We start from the raw sequence: 20,696 nt of genomic DNA, 5'->3' as shown, positions 1-20,696 counted from the left end.
AAGGGGCAAGTGTTGCTATGGAGGTGGTGTATGACTCTAGGTTGGTTGCAACTTGCGCCGACTTGTGTGTCTGATATCAGTCATGACCAGGGAATCCTTTTACATCATGAGTATCTGACGGTAAGAAAACAGGTTATTTTCAGGGGCCAAGCAGAAAGCACATCTTATCTAACAGGCTCACAAGAATGCATCGCCACTTCCCTGAAGTCATCTTCATCTTACTTGGGGGTTTTTATTTCTGATATCCAGTAAAGCTAATCATTCTGGAATAAATAACTAAAGAAAAGATTATGTTTGAAGTTTCAAGTCGCATTAAAATATTTAATGACCAACTATGAGCAGATTGCCTGTTTCCCCTTTTCCTTACCTCAGCCAGATATGGGCAGGTTGTGCTATGGTCTTTGGAACTTGCTAAGTACTTATACGTCTGTCCTTTGGGAGTTCTTGTCCACATAGCCTTGCATTGACTCTAATACACTTTCTACCATTCTTCAATGAGGCCTTTTGGCTTGGATGGAAAGGATTAACATATGTTAATTGACCTGTTGATAATTGAGAGCCATTTTCTTTGGGTGCTTCTATTTTGATTTTTTTGTCTGTTTCCTCTTTTTTTGTTTTTTTTTTTCCCCTGTCTGTCTAAAAATGTAAATTGCAGCTCTTCAAATTTTGAGTCTAGAAATTTTGCTCCATTTGTAATGCTGAAATAAAGTGCTGGCTCTCTGTTGTATGCCACTTCTCAAATTTCAATTCCATGCAGTCAATGCAACGAATCTTGGAGGTGGAGTACAACATGGTGGAGCTCCTGTGTCACATATTTAGCCTGCTGACAGAGGATCAATTCCTCCGGAATGAACTTTCAACACAATTGTTACACAAGCAGGGAGATCATCAAATTAGCATAGTGGGCCGTAGAAATCTGAATTTAGCCCACCTTCAACTCAATAGGTGAGCTTTTCTCGTGCAGCATTCTCCAAAAAGACAAGGTCTATGACAAATTAATATTCTTAAGAAAATATGGCATGACATCAGTAAGTTAATGCTAATTAGTCCATCTTTGCAATCTAATAGTGGCATTTAACTTCTCAGTGTTGATGGCTGGAACTATTCATTCAAATTAGCTTATAAAATCTTCTGAATTATAAATATAAAAGTGAAGCAGTGTTATATAGCTGACCGCATAAAGTCATCTTTACCTGTTAGTAATGATTCAAGGGTATCTGTCCTTCAAATAATAATTGTGGGAATTATTTTCTTGTTAATTATCCCCCAAGGAGGACAATGATGATAATAAATGCCAACTACAGTTCATCAAGAAGCAGCAATTTTAATGCGTAAGAAAATGGCAAAATTGATAAAGAGAAAGACAGGCTGGAGCGGAATTGCAAAAAGTACAGGTCATTTTTATGGGGATCTGGATAGCCCTTTGCCAAAAGGTGAAGCAGGAGGGCCTCCTACAACCAGAGAAGCTGAAACTCAAACTACGTCTACGATTGGTAGAAGAAGAAGCTAATATCCTGGGGAGAAAAATTGTTGAACTTGAGGTTGAAAATAGAGGGTTAAAGGGCCTGAGTTGGATGATGTAAGGTCCCACTATGAAAAGGAGGAGTAGGTGGCGAAGATTACATGGGTGTTGGTGCTTCTGCTTTCGGATCAAAGTGAAGCTGTGTCCTGAACTAAGGCAGAACTTGCAAACTGGTTGAGATGAAGCTGAGTTACTGAGACGAAATCTGGCTGACTTAGAAGACCAAAATAAACGACTTTCAGCTGAAGTTAATAAATACAAGTATAAAAACAGGAACTGCACAAGATGCTTCCAGGAATAATGAGAATTCCAAAGTTACAGAAGTGCTACAAGAAGAACTAAAGGCAGCTAGGATGCAAATCAATGAACTCAGTGGCAAAGTCATGCAGCTACAATACGAAAATCGTGTACTGATGTCCAATATGCAACGCTATGACCTGGCGTCCCATTTGGGTATCCGTGGAAGCCCCAGAGACAGTGATGCAGAAAGTGATGCAGGGAAAAAAGAAAGTGATGATGATACTCGGCCTCCTCACCGTAAAAGAGAAGGACCCATTGGTGGAGAAAGTGACTCGGAAGAAGTTCGCAACATCAGGTGTTTACAGACTCCACCCAAGGTTCTTATTTTCTACAGATGGCAGATTGCCTTCAAAAAAATCTCAAGGACCGACAACAGATGTCAGACATACGGGCTGGAGGCAGAGCGACCTGAGCAGAACTATAGACGATTGATCACAGACACAAGCACAATAATACCGAAGCAAGAATTTACGTTGGCAAATGGTGATCTGTTTGGCAGAATTGAGGAAGAAGATGAAAGCAGCAGGATCAGAGAACACGAACTTCTCTACAGAATCAATGCTCAGATGAAAGCGTTTAGGAAGGAGCTGCAGACTTTTCATAGACAGACTAGAGGTACCAAAAACAACAGATGAAAAAAAATACAGAGGAACCTTTGTCTGTTAGTCAGGTAAGGAAAGGTTAACATGAATCATGTAACAAAGGTATCAACATTTTCAATTTAGTTAAATGTTGATATCTTCTTGAATGATATAGATTCATATAAGATTTCTTGAAATTTGTTATTTATGGCACTTCAACTATAGCATATTTAACCAAAGAGGCTAGTTTTGTTCATTATTCCCTTGTGAAATCTGCTATGAGCTACAGTGGATGCACTTAAGCAATATTTTGCTCTAAGCTTGTCTTTGGTTGGTAATACTAATGCATAATATAATAGAGGCTGTGCATTTTACTCTTCTTCCAAAACACATTTCCACTGATTTCAGTGGAGCTCTGCAAAACAGAAAAAGAATTTTGAAAGTGCAGTACAAAATGCAGCTGCTACAGTCTTCTTCCTTCTTAGACCTCTCTTTGGATTAAGGATAACTGCTTCACTCCAGTTCTGTGGGTTCATAGTGGTTGATGAAGCCAAATAGGACCTATAAGACTCTGCTGTAGGTGGTGCAGAACTTGATCCATGGGGCAGATGGGTGGGTAGTTTCCTGAGGTGTTGAGCTCTTTTATGTTGTGCTCTCGATGACTGAGCTCAGTTGTCAGTGCCATCCTGAATGTTCTTCCTTCATTTTGCACGATGATGGGCCAAGGATTCCCTTGAGTCAATGGGAATGCTGCACTTTTTTAAGGAGGCTCTGAGGACATATTGAATCATTGCCACTTTTCACTTGCTTATTTGTTGTCATGAGAGTTCAGAGTAGGGTGTCTATTTTGGGGATCTGATATCAAGTATATGAATGACCTGGTCAGTAAAGTTGCTGCCTGACCTGCTTAGTGTTTCCAACATTTTCTGTTTTTGTTTCAGATTTCCAGCATTTTAGTTTTCTGTGTAATTAGAGGCTCAGTGCTGGGAATTTTGGCCTAGAAAAGACACAGTTGTTGATTGGCTTATCCTCTCAGTGGATTTGGTGGATTTTGCAGAGAAAGCATTGTTTGTATATTTTCAGTCCTTTGAGGTGCCCGCTGTAGGTAAGTGTGAATTGTGTGAGTGTATGTGAATGGTGCCCAGTAGGCCATCACTGCTGCCCAGTAGGCCATGACATTGTGGCAGGTTTTGAGGTCTTAATCTGCAAACAGTCCTTTCCTTTAGACAGCCAAGGCTCTGCTGAGGCAATAAAAGCAATGGTGAATTTCTTCTTTGATGTCAGCCCTTCACTGAGAGGTGACTCCCGAGAAAAGGTCCATGTTTTCCAGGGTTTGTTTCAAGCTTTTATGTCAGAGGGTGATGCTGTACAATTGGGCGGGGGGGGGGGGGGGGGGGGAGTGCCAAGTTGGTTTTGTGACTGTTAGTGCAAGGCCCATTCTTTGTATACTTCAGTGAACAAGTCAACAATGACTTGTAGTTCACCCTCAGAATGTGTGCATGTGCAAATATCTGCATATGGCAGCTCAGGGCCTGAAGTTGGAATGACTGTTTCTGGATCGGAAACAATGTGGATTGAACAGTTTCCTATTTACTGGGAAGCTCGTTGGAGGAGAGGCACAGCATTAACATGCAGCTGCCACAATTGTGCGCATTTAGTACTACCAATTGAGGACAAATTCGTATGTGCACATCTTTTGAGCAATATCTTATTTATATGACCCAAATGCATTAATATATTTATTGTTTCCAACTTTCATTTAAAATTTATTCTTAATTTCAAAGAAATGTCGGATAAGTTCAGTAAGATATATTACTCATATCTATGTATAAAGTTTGAAAGCAGTTATAAATTTTGTATGCTCAAATTACTTAATATATTTGCAATATTATGTTGTTGAAAATTATATTGTGATATTTTATCATTATTTACTTTCAAAACTCAAATTGCTGTGATATGAATGTTCTGGTATTTAATAGTAATTCTTGCTTTTTGTATTTGCCTGTCCAGATGTTTCAACCTATTATTTTACTTATTCTCATCCTTGTATTATTTTCATCATTGTCCTACGCTACCATATTTAAATTGGTTTTTCTTTTCACACTTTTCTTTGTTCTGTAGAATCCCCATCTACTTCAGTATGCTACCTTTTTAGTTTGTTCATTTATTTTAATACCTCATCAAGAAATTGGCAAATACAAAATAACACACTTAGCGATCAAGACATTACAGAATCAAATATGCAAACTGTTTAAAACTGGAGACTACCAATTTTCAACGTGGATTTTTACACAAAGCCATTAGGTGAGTCATTTTCTAAATTGTTCCTCTTTGGCTAAATTTGATATAAGAGTATGATCTTATGAGCTTAAAATTGCTTAATGCAACTTCCAAAGTATGTCATTTATAATATTACCATATTGATGAAGATAAATAAGTGGTATGATAACAGAAGCATAGTAAATTAGCTTCTAGCCCATTGGTGCAATTTCATTCCTCGCTTAAAACCAGGTGTGTAATTGAGAGTAGTCAGAATTTGGTTTTGGAAATAATTCAAAATTACCACCTGGGAAATTAAATTACACCTTGATATCAGGAAATTTGCCTCAGAAACTAATTCACCATTTACTTTTATTTTTATTTTCTTTCATACGACAGGGCAGGATATTATGTTAATTTCATTATCCTTAATTTATATTTTCCAATCCTTTCCTCGTTCATATTAATTTCCCACTGGCATTCAAGGAAGTAGCTCACCATCAACTTCTCATGGGGAATTAAGGATGGGCAGTAAATGATAGCCTTCCCAGTGAAGCCCATCTCCAGGAAATTAATGATTTAAAATAAATAAATTTTATATTGTCAGTATAAAGAGAAGATAAATACCGTTAAGGTTTTAAGAGCTAATTCCAGCTCCATGGGAGAAGTGATATTCAGAAAGCTATAGTGGAGAAAAAAATAATTTGACCTTTACTAAAATGGATAGAAATCAAGGCATGCTGGCCAAGGATTTCCCAATTAGTGGGTATATTCCTAGTAATCATGGACACATGGTATACAAGTCCGTAAACTTTCCATGTGATTAGAAGTTAGACCATTAAGAAATTTGGCCCAAGAAGTGGAAATTTGGAGCTGGAGCTTGTACTGGTTTTCCTGTTAAGGCACCACACTGGATCAGAGAAATGTAAGTTTTACTCTTTCTGGCCTGTTAAGTGTTTGGTGCTATCATGGATTCTGTTCCTTAGTATTGGATGAAAACAAAGTTACTCTAAAAATGTAGATTAGTTGTCTTGAGCAATCAAAGATGGTTACCCCAAACAGGAAGCTCGTGATTTCCTATTGTTAACCACTGCTTATCTAACATAATCTAAATTGTAGTAGATAAGCATGCCAATAATAAAGATGCATGGGTAGACAAAGTTTGTCGTATACCCTTCTTCCTTGTGTAAGTGGCCATATTTAACTGGATATGTTACTTCTTCTGGCTCAGCAAGTTCCCTGGAGCAACTCTGCAGAAATTGTATATGGGAGTATTTTGGAACTATTTTCAGGATTTTCTAAATGATTTTAACCAAAGTATAAAAAGAATTCTATGAGAATAAGCATATGATTACAATAGTTTGGGTTATTTGACACTGCATGTTGGTTTCAAATAACTAGGAATATTTTGTTCATTCACTCAAGGCATTAGGGTAATGGACAAGTATTTGTTTTAGAAATGATTGCAACAATGTCCATGATATGCACAGACAAAAGAGTCTTCAAATTATAATCAGGCTGTGAGAGTATTCCTGTTCAGCCCTACCCTGTCTTTAAAAGAATCATGACTCAAATTGTACATAAGCAGCATGCCAATAATAAAGATGGGTGGACAAAGTCTGTCATATACTCTGCTACATTGTTTATGCTAACAAAAACTTTTTGCACCTGTAGGCAATTATAGCAAAAACCTACTAAAAAGCTAATTTATTTGTTGTATTTCATTTTGCAAGGGACCATGGAAATCCTTCCTCCAATTCACAGATCTTGTGACAGTCTTCAAATTTAGATCAGAAATCAAGGATAACCCTCACAGGAGTTGTTGCTGATGTATTCTTATGTCTGACCGTGGGAACACGATCAGGTATACATTGAACACAAGCTGTAAAATTATATAAAAATCATACAAAATACCATATTCCCCACTACCTCTACTTGCTGACCTACACAGGCTGTCAGTTAAGTGATGCTGCAATTTTAAAAATTCTCATTTTTGTTTTTAAAAACCTTCTTGGACTAGGCACTCCACCTCTGAACCACCTCTCTGGCTCTGTAATATCATAAAAAATTCCTAATATATCTGCATTCCTCCAATTCTCGGTCCTTGCACTTCTGTAAATTTAATCACTCTGCCCTTGGCAGCCTTGCCTTCAACTGCCAAGGTACTATCAGGAATTCTGCCTCTAAATCCTCCCACCTGTTTAACTCTCTTCTTCAAGATGCCCCTCAAAATTTATTCCTTTGACCATCCTTTTTGTCACGTGATAATACCTTCCAGTTACACAGCATTAATTTTTGGTTTGTTAATGGTCCTTTGAAACATTCTTGCTTGGTGATTAGAAGTTGGAAAGATCATTGGGAAATCTGGTCCAAGAATTACAAACTTGGAGCTAGTGCTTATGCTGGCTTACTTGTTGAAGGTACTGTTTTTACTTTGTTGAAGCTTCTGCGTCAATGGAAGTTGGATAGATCATTTAATTCCCTCTTTGTAGTTACTAAAGAACAATTTCTGAGCATTGCACCACTCACTTCCCTATGATTTGATTTAGAACTTCTAGTAATGCCACCCTCCCTCTAAGCCTAAATGCAACAACAACACTCAGTGAGATTTAAGAACTAAGAAATAATCAAATGAAGTAGTAAAGAGGAGGACTTATTTTAGGAGATGAATCCAACGTCAAATCTGGCACAGAAGGAAAATAACTAAAGAGAGGGAAAGGAAAGTTGTATTAGCCCCGAGTTAACAAAGAAACAGAAAGTAAAAGTAAGTAACATTTAAAATTTGTCATTTTTAATATTGCTTAACAAATCAACACCTAATAGTTTCAATTGATCAATGAGATCAGCTGTTTCTCTGTCAGCTTTTTTCCTAATGCTTTCCATATAAGAAATAATTTGACCTCTAATAAAGGCTTTGAAAGTATCGCAAACGATAAGACTAGAAATCTCTTCCGATGAATTCTCTTTTTAAAAAAGAGAGTAATTTGTTTCTCCAAAAAATATGCTTTGGATCCAGATCCAGTTTTATATAAAAGGCAAGTTGAAATTAAAACTAAATATGATCTTCTTTTAACTTATCCAATTGAAAGTCAACTTTTAAAAGATGAAAGTCAATTTTATATTCATGGAGATAAAGCAGGTAAATTACTGGCTAACCAATTAAAAATTTCCAGAGCTAGACGGCAAATTAAAGAAATTTCAAAAGCCAATACCGAGAGGACAACTGATCTTTTAGAAATAAATGATACTTCTAGAGAATTTTATTCTGAACTTTACAGTTCTAATTTTCCCAAAGATAATACTGTAATGGATAATTTCTTTGACCAATTAAATGTTCCTACACTTTCCACTGAAAATCAAAAACAGTTGGATTAATCAATTACATACGAGGAAATCGCCGAGGCTGTGCGATCTTTACATTCTGGAAAGACTCTGGGTCTGGATGGATTTCCCAGAGAATTCTATAAGGCCTTTTCCTCTTTGATTATACCTCATTTATGTGCTGTCTTTTCGGATTCTTTTAAATTGGGTAGACTACCACAATCTTTTTATGAAGCTTCTATTTCACTTATTCTCAAGAAAAATAAGAACCCAACAGAATGTGCTTCATACAGACCAATTTTGCTACTTAATGTGAATGTTAAAATTTTATCTAAAGTTCTAGCTCGTAGATTGGAAAATATCTTACCTTCAATTATATCTGATGATCAGACTGGTTTTATTAAAAATCGATATTCTCATTTTAATATTCGTCATTTATTGAATATTATTTATTCTCCCTCTAAGGAAATATCGGAATGTGTGATAACTTTAGATGCTGAGAAGGCCTTTGATCGGATTGAATGGAATTACTTATTTAAAACCCTAGAGAAATTTAATTTTGGGCCTGATTTTATCCAATGGATTAAATTACATTATTTATCCCCTTCTGCTCGAGTTCTTACTAACTTTCAAAACTCTTAAACCCTTTAAATTTCAACGTGGAACTAGACAGGGATGTCCTTTGAGATCTTTGATTTGGCCTTAGAACCTTTAGCTATTTCTTTCCGAGAATCTAGAGATACCTTTGGTATCTCCAGAAGAGATATTAACCATAAAGTTTCTCTATATGCTGATGATTTATTACTTTTTATATCTAACGTTGAAGCCTCATTACCTCCTATGCTTTCTTTACTTTCTCGCTTTAGTCATTTTTCAGGCTACAAATTGAACTTATACAAGAGTGAACTTTTTCCTTTGAATAACTTGGTACCTTTTGATATTAACATTTCCTTTAAAATTGTAAGAAATCATTTTACCTATCTGGGGGTGTCAATTACTAAAACTTATAAGCATTTATTTAAAGAAAATTTTTTCACCTTGCTACACTTCGTGAAAAGGGTTTTATCAAGTTGGTCTCCCCTTTCTATATCATTGATTGGCCGAATTAATATTATTAAAATGAATATTTTACCTAAATTTATATATCTATTTCAGGCTTTACCTGTTTTTATTCCTAAATCCTTCTTTGATTCTCTTAAGTCAATCATATCTTCTTACATATGGAATAATAAACATCCTAGATTAAATAAAGTTCACCTTCAGAAGGTTAAAAAGAATGGAGGTTTAGCCTTACCTAATTTTAGATTTTATTACTGGGCAGTCAATATACGAAATCTTACGTTTTGGTTACATTACATTAATCAAGAGGCTTGTCCAGTATGGGTCTCTTTGGAAATTAACTGTTAAAAAATTTTCTATTTTCTCTTTGCTTGGTTCTTCACTTCCAATATCATTAAATAAACTAACAGATAATTTAGTAGTTAAACATGCCTTGAGGATTTGGGTACAATTTAGAAAATATTTTGTTTTATTGAGTTTTTCTTTGTCCAGTCCCACTTTCTCTAATTACTTTTTTTTTAAAACCTTCTATGACTGATGTAGTTTTTAAAGAGTTGGACAAATTAGGTATTACTTGTTTTCAAGATCTGTTTGTTGGAGGAAGCCTTTCTTCGTTTGAACAATTGTCTACCAAGTATAATTTACCAAAAACTCATTTTTTTTAGATATTTACAAATTTAGAGATTTTCTTCAATCTCAATTACATTATTTTCCTTTGTGTCCTGATAAGAATTTATTAAATGTAATTTTTAATTTGGAACCCTTTCAGGATTGCTCAATATCTAATATTTATGACAGATTATTAGGAATGAGTAAGGTGCCACTAGATAAAATTAAAAACACTTGGAACAAGATTTGCAGATGTCAATTTCCGAGGAAACTTGGAATGAAATTTTCAAGTTGGTTAATACTACATCATTATGTGCTCGTCATTCTCTCCTTCAATTTAAAGTGGTCCATAGAGCTCACTTGTCTAGAGATAAACTATTCCGTTTTTATTCTGATGTATCTCCTTACTGTGATAAATGCAGTAACGGAGTGGCTTCCTTAATTCACGTGTTTTGGATGTGTCAGAGTCTTAAAAAAATATTGGACAGAGGTCTTTCATACTTTTTCTGTACTTTTTAAAACAAATTTTAAACTTAATTTTTTGACTGCACTATTTGGGATTGTTGAAGAAAAAGATATAACTTTGAAGGCTTCTGATTTACATATTCTGGCTTTTATTTCTCTTATAGCCAGGAGAGCAGTATTGCTTAAATGGTAGGAAGCTACTCCGCCTACACATGTTCAATGGTTACGGGACGTTATGTCATATTTGAATCTAGAGAAGATTCGCTGTTCAGTTTTTGAATCTAACCTAGACTTTCAAACCCTGTGGAGACCCTTTCTGAATTATTTTCAAAATCTCTGATTTGGGGACTAAAACGCAGATATTGGCTGACACTGTTACATTTTTTTTAAGGTTTTTCCTTGCTGTTTCTTCTATCTAACAGCTTTGGGTTTTGGTAGTGGGGGTAGATTTTTTTTGCAATAAAATATTTCAATTTTTTTCTTCCTTTATTAACTAACTACTCTGTTGTTATTGATTTAGAGTATTGTAATCCTAAATACGATTTAACACAATGTATTCAGTAGTATTTTTACTCTTTCTTGATGCATGTACTCTGTATTTTTTTCATGGATTTAATAAAAATATTGTAAAGAGACAATTCAACACTTGAAATGAGGGTTGACATTTGTAATCATAAATTTTCAATGTCAGAGAAATTGATTAGTGTTAATTAGTGTATGTGCTCTTTTAATTATTAATAATGAATATTCTGGTTTAGTTTGATTTTATTTTGCAACTACCACAATTTCTTGACATTCAATGCATGCTAATAATGAAGGAAACAGCAAAATGCAATGTTTGCAAAATTGCCAAATATGCAATTGGCACAACTGCTTTTGGATTTCTGCTGATCCCCTGAAAATGCTGTACGAATTGCATTTCTCCAAACTTTTGTCAAGACTCGTTTATCTGACACTAAGCATCCAACTTCTCTATCACTTCCAGGACCTGATATGTCTCCCTAGTTATTTTTGTGTGAATAGAACTGACCAGAACAATTTAGGGTTTGAATGATGTCCTGTGTGCTTGTGTTCTGCTGTTTTAAATACATTGTTCAGCTTTTTATCTTGATTACTGCTGTACGTTCATGGACATGTTGAATGTTGGCTCCATTCTAAAACTTAAATATATCCCTGAACTTCATTAATGATTATTAATAGAATAATCTCAGTTGCCTATTTTCTTTTCTACGTTGGTAACCAAATGTCAATCTGAATGATTAGTGGGACTGAATAGTCATTGAGTAGATAAATAGTCATGTATCTGGGAATAGGGCTTTTTGCTGCTCAGCTTCAGTTAATCCTGCTGCAAATCAGAAATATAACAGATACGGTTGTTAAGCTGGACAAGCAGTGGGAGGATTTTATTTATGGGAGAAATAAAGGACTGCAGATGCTGGAATCTAGATGAAAAACACGATGATGCTGGAGGAACTCAGCAGGCCAGGCAGCATCCAAGGAGAAAAGCAGGCGGTCAACGTTTCGGGTCAGGACCCTTCAGGACTGAAGAAAGGAAAAGGGGAAGCCCAATATATAGGAGAGAAAAGCAGAGTAATGATAGGTGGACGAAAAAGGGGAGGCGGGACGGGCACGAGGTGGTGATAGGTAGATGCGGGTAAGAGATGGTGATAGGCAGGTGCGGGGTAGGAGGGGAGAGCAGATCCATCAGGGGATAGGTCAAAGGTAAGGAGAGAGAGGAAAAAAGTCTAGGAAAGGGAAGAAGAGAAGAAGCGTAGTGGAGGGATGGGGGGCGTGGTTTGTGGGGAAGGGAGGTGGGGATTACCTGAAGTGGGAAAATTCAATGTTCATGCCGTTAGCTGCAAGGTTCCAAGACGGAAAATGAGGTGCTGTTCCTCCAGTTTGCGCTTGGAATTCTCCTGGCAGTGGAGGGGGCCGAGGACTGACATATCTGTGATGGAGTGGGAGGGAGCACCACCAAGCATATCTTCTCCTCCCTATCCCTTTCTGCCTTTTGCAGGGGCCGCTCTCTCCACGACTCCCAAGTTCACTCCATTCTCTCCCCCCACCCATCCCGCTCCCACCCCCACCATAGATGCAACACCTACCCCTACACCACCTCCAGCCAGGGACCCAAGCAGCCCTTCCAGGTGAGACAGAGATTCACCTGCACCTCCCTTAATATCATCTACTGCGTTCAGTGCTCCACAGTGTGGCCTCCTCTACATTGGCGAGACCAAACGCAGACTGACCGTTTCACAGAACACCTGTGCTCTGTCCATAACCATGATCTGCATCTCCCTGTTGCCAGTCACTTCAGTTCCCCCTCCCATTCCATCACAGATATGTCAGTCCTTGGCCGCCTCCACTGCCAGGAGAATTCCAAGCGCAAACTGGGGGAAACAGCACCTCATTTTCCATCTTGGAACCTTGCAGCCGAACGACTTGAAGATTGAATTCTCCCACTTTAGGTAATCCCCACCACCCTTCGCCACAACACCACCCTCCCCACCACTACCACCACGCTTCTTCTCTTCTTCCCTTTCCTAGCCTTTTTACCTTTCTCTCCTTACCTTTAACCCATCCCCCCAGTGGATCTGCTCTCCCTTCCTCCCCCACACCTGCCTATCACTATCTATTACCTGCATCTACCTATCACCACCCTGCCTCCCCTTTTTTTGTCCACCTATCACTGCTCTGCTTTTCCCTCCTATATATTGGGCTTCCCCTTTTCCTATCTTCAGTCCTGAAGAAGGGTCTTGACCCGAAACATTGACCACCTGCTTTTCTCCATGGATGCTGCCTGGCCTGCTGAGTTCCTCCAGCATCATCAGGATTTTATTTATGTTCATTTGCTCACTTTTAATAGGTTAATAGTTTTAGTGCCCCTGCAAACATTAATGTATCCCTGAACCTTGGTTCTGCCAACCTATTGTCACTCTTGGATTAATCCAAATCGGTGGCATCTCAGTGTAATGTGTTCACTCTATACTGAGCAAACAGAAATTCTTCCTTTGATTTTTTTTAAAATGAGCTTTCTTGAGAGACACATGACACCCATATTTTCAAGGTTAAAATCCTTTGATAAATAACTTTGTAGAATTCCTCCACCATTGAGAAATACAACACCTTGTGTTTGTTTAAAGAGTTTATCAGAATTTTTGGATTGTTTGATTACATTGCTGAACATTAACAAATGATATCTAAAATTACTGAAGGTCATCTCTGCTGCCTCTGAGTGCAGTTGGGCCTTTCAATATTTGTGCAAATGTTTTGGATTCCAATACCTCATAATAAAATCCTAATGTTATACTATCTCATGGTGAATATTGTATAATACAAATAGTTTTGATTATATAATGTGTTACTAATAGTGACATTTTTAAACAAGTGACATATTTAATTTCCTGCACAAAAGTGTATCCAGGAAATCTCTAAATTTGGGTCTCTGTTGACTTAAGAAAATTAGTGGGATTCAAGGATTTCTGGGTAAACTCTTAACACTGGGGTCCATCTTGTCTTCTTTCACAGATGAAAAAGCGTCCAAGTTAATGAATGGTGACTGGTGCATTGGTTGCTTTTGAGCAGGCAGCACACTGGTCAACACTCACTGAAGACCCAGAAAGCAGGAGGAGAGGTGATCAAACTTGTGCTACTCCCAAGTAACTGTAAAGCATTGGCCTAGAAATTCATTGGCAGCCGTAGAAGAACATTAGTGACCATTTTGGTCATGGACCCATTCCTTATGCTGGTTTTCTTGGTGCTTATTTGCAGAGTGCTGAAGGAAAGCCAGTAGGTTCAGGGACCAGATCCAGTGGAAGTCACTGGGAGAGCATTTCAGTGATGAATGGAGTAGTTGGTGTTTGGAGGAGGAGGGGGAGTGGTCATGTGAGAGGAGAGGTTCAACCGATGCAGATCAATGGTGGTGGGAATTGCATCTAGGGTCAGGAGTGAGATATTAGGTTTAGAGTTGTTGGGATGAAATTGCTGGTGGTGGTGTGAGTTTGGTTGCTGAGTTGTGGTAATCTTCAGTCAGGGAAATTGGGCACTAAATTGGGATTATCATTGGGAGTTCCTGGGGGTGGGGGGAGGGTGTGTAATGGAGACTTGCAGTTGGCGATTGGGTGAAGTGATCATGGTTGTGGGGCAGGTGGTTGAAGTGTAGAGTTTGAGTGATGGGGTCCAGTGTTTGGGAGATTGATGGGTGTGGGTTGTGAACTTGAGGGATGTGGGTGGCCTCATTACCGAGGGATGTGGGTGGCCTCATTACCAAGGGATGGGAGAATGACGAAGAACAGTTACGTACTGTAAGTAAATTATGGGAAACCTGCCTGACCATTGTTCAGAGAGGTTCCCTTTAAATTACACAGCTGCAGACACAACTGCTCTAATTGGGTTGACAGTTGAAGACAGGTCCACTTTGCAATCACATTGGACTAATTTCTCCTTCCATTGTTTTAAAGGAACGTTACTTGGAGAATCATGTTACAGGCACATTCAATGCAAGAAACAGGACATTGGTGTGATTTGTTAATGGAAGTACACAGATGAATTTCCAGAGTGGTGCAGTTTGACATGGAAACCATTCTAATTGCATTCAGCTCTGGGGGAGAAAAAAGCTTGACTTTGCATGCATCACACCAGAAAAAAACTTTGTGTAGTTATGCTCAGTTAGAGGTAATAGTTAATGTGGTTATCAGTTATATTTGTAGGGACAGGTTAAATAACAGCATCAGGACCAAACAAAAGGAAAAAACAGTTTTTTCTGGTGTTTGAAACCTGTCAGGTCCACAGATGTGATGTTGCTTACAATAGATTCAAATCATTAATAAAATGTGAGGTAAATAATGAAGTTATGGTTGTTGTAGCTGGAGCCTGAAGTGTAAATGTTTCCAGGTTTAGACATAAATGATATTTTACATGAATTCTGCAGTGCAACAATTGTTGCATGTTATTAAAATTCTTTAAGACATTGTAAATTATGCTGAGAGATTATTCTGTGCTTATTTTCAAAATGCAGTTCTGGGTTTATCAATAAGGTTTAAAGCTGCTTAAGCTTATCATGAGTCATGAAATACTAATTTTACCATTGAGAGTTTATTTAAATGATGACATTTAAATGAATACTAATTTTACCATTTCTGGATCTTGCAAAGTGATAGGGCAGTTCAACACTCTAACTCTATTGCCTGGATCTAAAGTAGATCACTAATCACTCTAGTACAAGTTATTTAATTTCAAGTTTTATTTCAAGACAAATCTCATGAAACTGAAGGCCTCCTTTATTCCATTTTTTGAGTAATCTGGGTCCAGTATCTCCTTAATCAAAATTAAATTGTCTGCAGAGCATGGTAGGACAAAATGTAATAGCCTGAGCAAAGCAAGAAACTGATACAATGAACATCACTGTTCCCCAATTATTATTTGTAATTAGGTTTTCAAATGATAGCCATTCACTGTTGAATATAATACCTAGCTGTGTGTACCAGGTTTCATTCCTCAGATTCTGAGAGTGAAAAAATGGCAGGCTATAATCACCAGAGTGGTGGTGGCCACTTATGCTATCCAATACTGATCCTGGATCAATGAAAGAACACCTTAATAACATGGTGCTGGTGACCAACCCTGGTACGTACGTGTATGTCAGGCGCCTGCCATACCCATGCTTGTGGACAGAGCTTGCAGTTTAGAGATAGTAGCAGGAAGGTAGCGGGAGGTGCCCAGGGTCCTCCTGGACTCCGGAGAGATCTCTTTGTGAGCCTAGAAACTTTGAAAGCGATGCCTTTGAGGCACTTAACTGGGTTACACATTCTTATTGAATTGTAATTGTCTTTCTCACAGTGGTTTGTCTCTTCTGACTGGACATACTGCATCCTGGTATATGCTGGGATCCATTACCAGTGATTACGGCCAGAAATCTCAATGTAAAGAGTTTTTATTCTTGGTAGTTGTCCCATTCTATTAATAGCATTTATGGGGGTAGACAGAAACACTCATGCTTACCAACTTTGTATGGGACCTCTCAGTTTCCATCAGATTTCTACCAAGTATGTCCCCCACAGCCAAGCAGAATCGTAGTGTACTGTTCTTGATGCTTTGCCAACATTCAGTCAGTGGCAATGTTTTGACTGGGTTATTATTTGCATAAGAACCAGAATTTTTGACCATATAAGCATTACAACTAGTCTTGGCATGATTTATGTGAGCTTCAGCAAGCAATGTGGAAAGTCTCTGCTGCAAACTTATAAATTGATTAATTTCAAACACTGCCATGTAATTTCAATTACATGGTCTATGAGTATCAGTTGTTAATCTTGTCTGCTGAGGAATATTAAGCTGTTTAAGCCTCGCTGTAACTTTCAAAATTAGAAGTAAATTGTCCTCCCTATAGGCAATCTTGTGTAAGACTGTGTGACCCTAAGAACCTGAATAATACTGGGAAATAGGAAGGCACACGTGGAAAACGGAGGCAAAATTACATTTAGAATTCAACATTGAAATGAGGTTGGGTGGACAAAAGCTCTGCTCCACTCTGTGACCATCAGCTATTATCATTCAATCACCTAGTCTCCACTGCTCAATTTCTCCATTCTTCTCTTTTTCTGTAACCTAACATATATTCAGTTTCTAATGTTTCTTCATTCTGATTTATAGGTCATTGATCTGAAACTTTTACTCTGTTAATTTCTGCACTGATGTTGCCTGACACACTAAGTACTTTAAGTACTTCCTGTTTTATTTTTTATAAAAACTATTTTTCTCTGTCTTGAATGTACTCATTGACTGACTTCTAGTTTGGAATCTTTCCTCTTGGTAGCACTGAAAGGTCAACCTCATTGCCTTAGTTTATAACTTCCCTTGACACCCCCCCCCCCCCCCCCCAATTCCTCCCCACTTCCCTTCCCTTCCCCGAATTCTATACTCTCTCACCAAGTGAGCAGTTTCTCAGTCGCCAGCCTGGCAAACCCTTTAAGACTTTTGTGAGATTATATTCTTAACTCCAGAGAATACAGACCTAATATACTCAATTTCTCATCATAGGTCAGCCCTTTTGCATTCCATTTTGCAGAGCAGCTTGGAGAAAGCCTGAGAATAGTTCCTCGCTTCATGAATATTTGAGGGAAATCTGCCATCTCAATCTGGAGGCACTGAGTGGAGGTTTTTGGTTATTAGTGATTTGTTTAAAGATGTGATTGTCAATTAAATTGCAAAGTAATTAAATCTCTTGGAGTGACCAACAATTGTTTAATTCTCAATGCACTGGGTTTTTGAATCTGTCACTGATAAGTAGATACTTTTTCATGGTCTCAGTGTGTATGACTCAAGAAGAAATTCCCTATGTTGAAATTGAGCAGATGTACTGGGCTGAACAAGTATGAAAGCAGCAGTGACAGTTCCCAGCATGTTGAGAATTCACATGCAAGAAATCTTGTTTATCATCTCAACTGAGCTAGGCAATGGAGGCTTTTGTAATTCGTATAATTACTGGCATACAATGCCACATGAGTGAGATCATAACTCCACAACCCAAGTCCGTGGAGGTGGCAACTCTGAAGAATTTGCTTGTCTCTGTCTTCTGCAGGAGCAGCTTGGAGAGAGCCTAACTTATATGAATTAAGTTCTCCTGTAGTGCAGATTTTCCTTTTGAGGAATGTGTTACAGACAGACCTGGACTGCATCTTTTGTAATTGTCTGCAACTTTGGGATCTTCATTTGAAAGCAGAACTCCTGAATTTGCAGCCAGTTGTTCTTCATCAAGGGACTTTGCTTCCACATAGACTCCACCAGCAAAGAAATGTGAAGATGTGCCAGATCTTCAACACTTATTATGGAGAATCTGCTCAAATAACTGCAAGGTTCTAAGGCAAGTATTAGTATATTTTAATTTGTATATATTTATTTAAATGTTTTAAGTACTTTAGTTCAATTACAATTTTATTAGTTAAACATTATCTTTTAATATTTTGAATAACTTTAATCTGAAATTTCAAAACTAAGTCTTTGACGGCTTTGATATGTGGTTAAGCCGAGATGTGTAGCTCAGTAGCTGTTAAATCTTTTCTCAGCTGATCTGTGTGCAGTGTTTGTTTAGGACCTTCCCCGTGATGCCATTTACATCACATAAGGCCCTGTTGCCTTCCAAGGCCAAACTGTGACCGATGGAGACAGCTTCACTCTACAAATTCCCACTGGGCAAATCAAAAGATAAAACATTTGTTGTGGGTCTGCTATCAGTAAAACGGCTCTCTACTAACTTGGACCTTGCCCTGATCTGACAACTATCTCTGAGACCTCCTTTGAAATAAGCCATTGACACAAGCTTACAACCGTGGTTACTCTCTGCATCCTGTTGCTGGCTTTGGCTCTTGGTTGTAAATCTGATAGGTCAATGGTCTGGGAAAATTCACCTGATTCCTTGCATCATAAGAAATTGAATAGATCATTCACCCCTTTGGTTTATTTAGTCTAGTTAGAAAAAGGCTGTTTTTTCATCTAAATTTCATTGACATGCCCTGGTTCCATATCCTTTCATACATTAACCAAACAAAAATATATCAATCTTAGTTATGATTTTTTTTCAATAGCTAGTACTTCTCCAAGGCTAGTTTGTCCGCTTGAGATGGGGTGCCCAGAACCAATGAGGTTACTTAAGGTGTGACTAAAGTAGAACTTTATACAAATGTTGAATAGCTTGTACCCATTTAGTAGAACTATCGTGTCCAACTCTTTCGACTTGAAGGCTGATATTTCATTTGCCTTATCGATTTTTCTTTTGCAGCTGTCCTGATGTTCTAGGGATTTTTCTGTGCAGGCTCTTGCACCTCCTTAGCTGCTCCATAGTTCTTCATTCCTTATCATTTAAGAAATGCTCTGATCCATTTTGGATCTATAGTAGTTAAGTCAAACCTCAGTATTGTGGCGACTCACCGTCTAGTCGGGCGAACCGGCTCGGCAGTCGGGTCGCACGGCGTCGGAACGACGAGGCCCAAGATGGCGGCGGGCCTCGTCTTTCCGAGCGACGGGGAGAACCCGTGCGCGGGAAAGTCCTGATGACGTAGGACTTACGTCATTGCCGGTTGTTTTGGGCGGGAACATTCTCCCTTAAAGGGCCCGCGCAAGGCGGGAAAATAAACCAGTTCTGTTTGGCAATCCTCCGAGTAGAGTTTTGTTTTATTCCGCGGTAGCAACCGCTACAGTATAATGAAATTCATCTGCCCACTTAATCTATCAATGTCTCACTGCTCTTGCTGCGCTCATCCACTACTTTTTGCCATATTATCCAGGATTGCAGATAACACTAATACGACTCACCTCCTAAGTCATTGGTAAATACAGTGGAAAGCTAAGAAATTGGTATGGATCTTTGAGAAGCTTTACTGGTGAAATTGTAGCAATTTCAGAGTATGCTGAAATTGCTACAATAATTGGACTTCTCTTGGCACTTGCTCTCCTTTTTCTACTACAGGTAGTCAATGAATTTGCCTTCCTGTTGAGAATTCTCAGAATAATAAGGAAGGCCCACAGGAAAGTTGTACAATACACACTGAAGCCAAATGTATACTATCAGTGGGACAAGTGAACACATAGGGTAGAGGATTGAGTATCAATCAAATGAGGAGGGTCCCGTGTATTCGGTACGTGCTGAAGTAGGAATTACAGATAGGTGATGCTCTAGCTTCAAGTCTTTGGCCAGTAATACATGCTAGAACTGTCTATATTTGGACACCAGATGAGAATGATATGAAATGAAATGGTTATGGATGGAAAAAAGGCTGATTGCGTACAGCACAGGAGCATTATTGTTGTCCATGGGATCTTAAAAGACCATTACATAATAAGTAGTAAGAACAAGAGTAGGCCATACAGCCTGCTCTACCATTCAATAGCACCATAGCTGATCTGACAATCTTTAAGTCCACTTTCCTGCCCCTAACCCTTTATTTCCTTACTGATTAGAGATCATCTATCTTAACCTTAAATATACCCATGGAGTCTAATCCACAGCTTTTCGTGGCAAGAGTTTCAAAGACTATCAACCCTCAAATAGTTTCTACAGTTTTCTCCTTTTCAGTAATACCCTGTTCTTTATTTTTCTTCCAAAATGAACAACTTTCCCACATTATACTCTCATTTGCCAATTTTTTTGCCTTACTTAACCAATCTATGATTCTCTGTAAAATGTTAGTATTCTCTTCACATCTTCCCTTCCTACCATTTTTTTGGTGCCAACTGCAAATTTGGCTGCTGTACATTCACTTCCTTCTAAGTTATTAATATATATTGTAAACAGTTGTGGTCCTGCCACTGAACCTTGTGGTACCCCACTGGTCACAAGTTGTCAATCTGAAAATGACCTCCTTATCCCTACTTGCTGCTTCCTACCTGTAAAGGCAGTCCTCCTATCTGTGCCAGTATTTTGGCCCCAACACCATGGGCTCTTGTGACTTAACCTTCTGTGAGGCACCTTGTTGAACTTCTGGAAGCCCTAATACAATACACCCACTCATTTCCTTCTATCCACTCTTAACAAGACTTCCTTCAAAAACTCCCAGTGAATTTGTCAGACACTCTTTCGCCCTTTC

General features: G+C 38.2%; 1 protein-coding gene across 1 annotated transcript in view; it reads left to right on the top strand.

Annotated features, from left to right (window-relative positions):
* LOC127575300 (protein SOGA3) overlaps positions 1–17,971 on the top strand; it is a 41,360-nt gene extending 23,389 nt beyond the window's left edge. The window contains 12 exon segments of the mRNA XM_052025068.1: positions 1,272–1,314; positions 1,317–1,340; positions 1,343–1,398; positions 1,400–1,471; positions 1,473–1,605; positions 1,657–1,796; positions 1,798–2,418; positions 2,420–2,458; positions 2,460–2,492; positions 4,414–4,707; positions 13,645–13,750; positions 17,696–17,971. Coding sequence (XP_051881028.1) covers positions 1,272–1,314; positions 1,317–1,340; positions 1,343–1,398; positions 1,400–1,471; positions 1,473–1,605; positions 1,657–1,796; positions 1,798–2,418; positions 2,420–2,458; positions 2,460–2,492; positions 4,414–4,524 — 1,272 coding nt within the window. The 3' untranslated portion in view covers positions 4,525–4,707; positions 13,645–13,750; positions 17,696–17,971.
* The last annotated feature ends 2,725 nt before the right edge of the window (positions 17,972–20,696 follow it).

This window comes from Pristis pectinata, chromosome 10 (assembly GCF_009764475.1).
Source record: "Pristis pectinata isolate sPriPec2 chromosome 10, sPriPec2.1.pri, whole genome shotgun sequence".
Classification (NCBI taxonomy): Eukaryota; Metazoa; Chordata; class Chondrichthyes; order Rhinopristiformes; family Pristidae; genus Pristis; species Pristis pectinata.
Note: the sequence above shows the minus strand (reverse complement) of the source record. Positions and strands in the feature narration are given on the sequence as shown.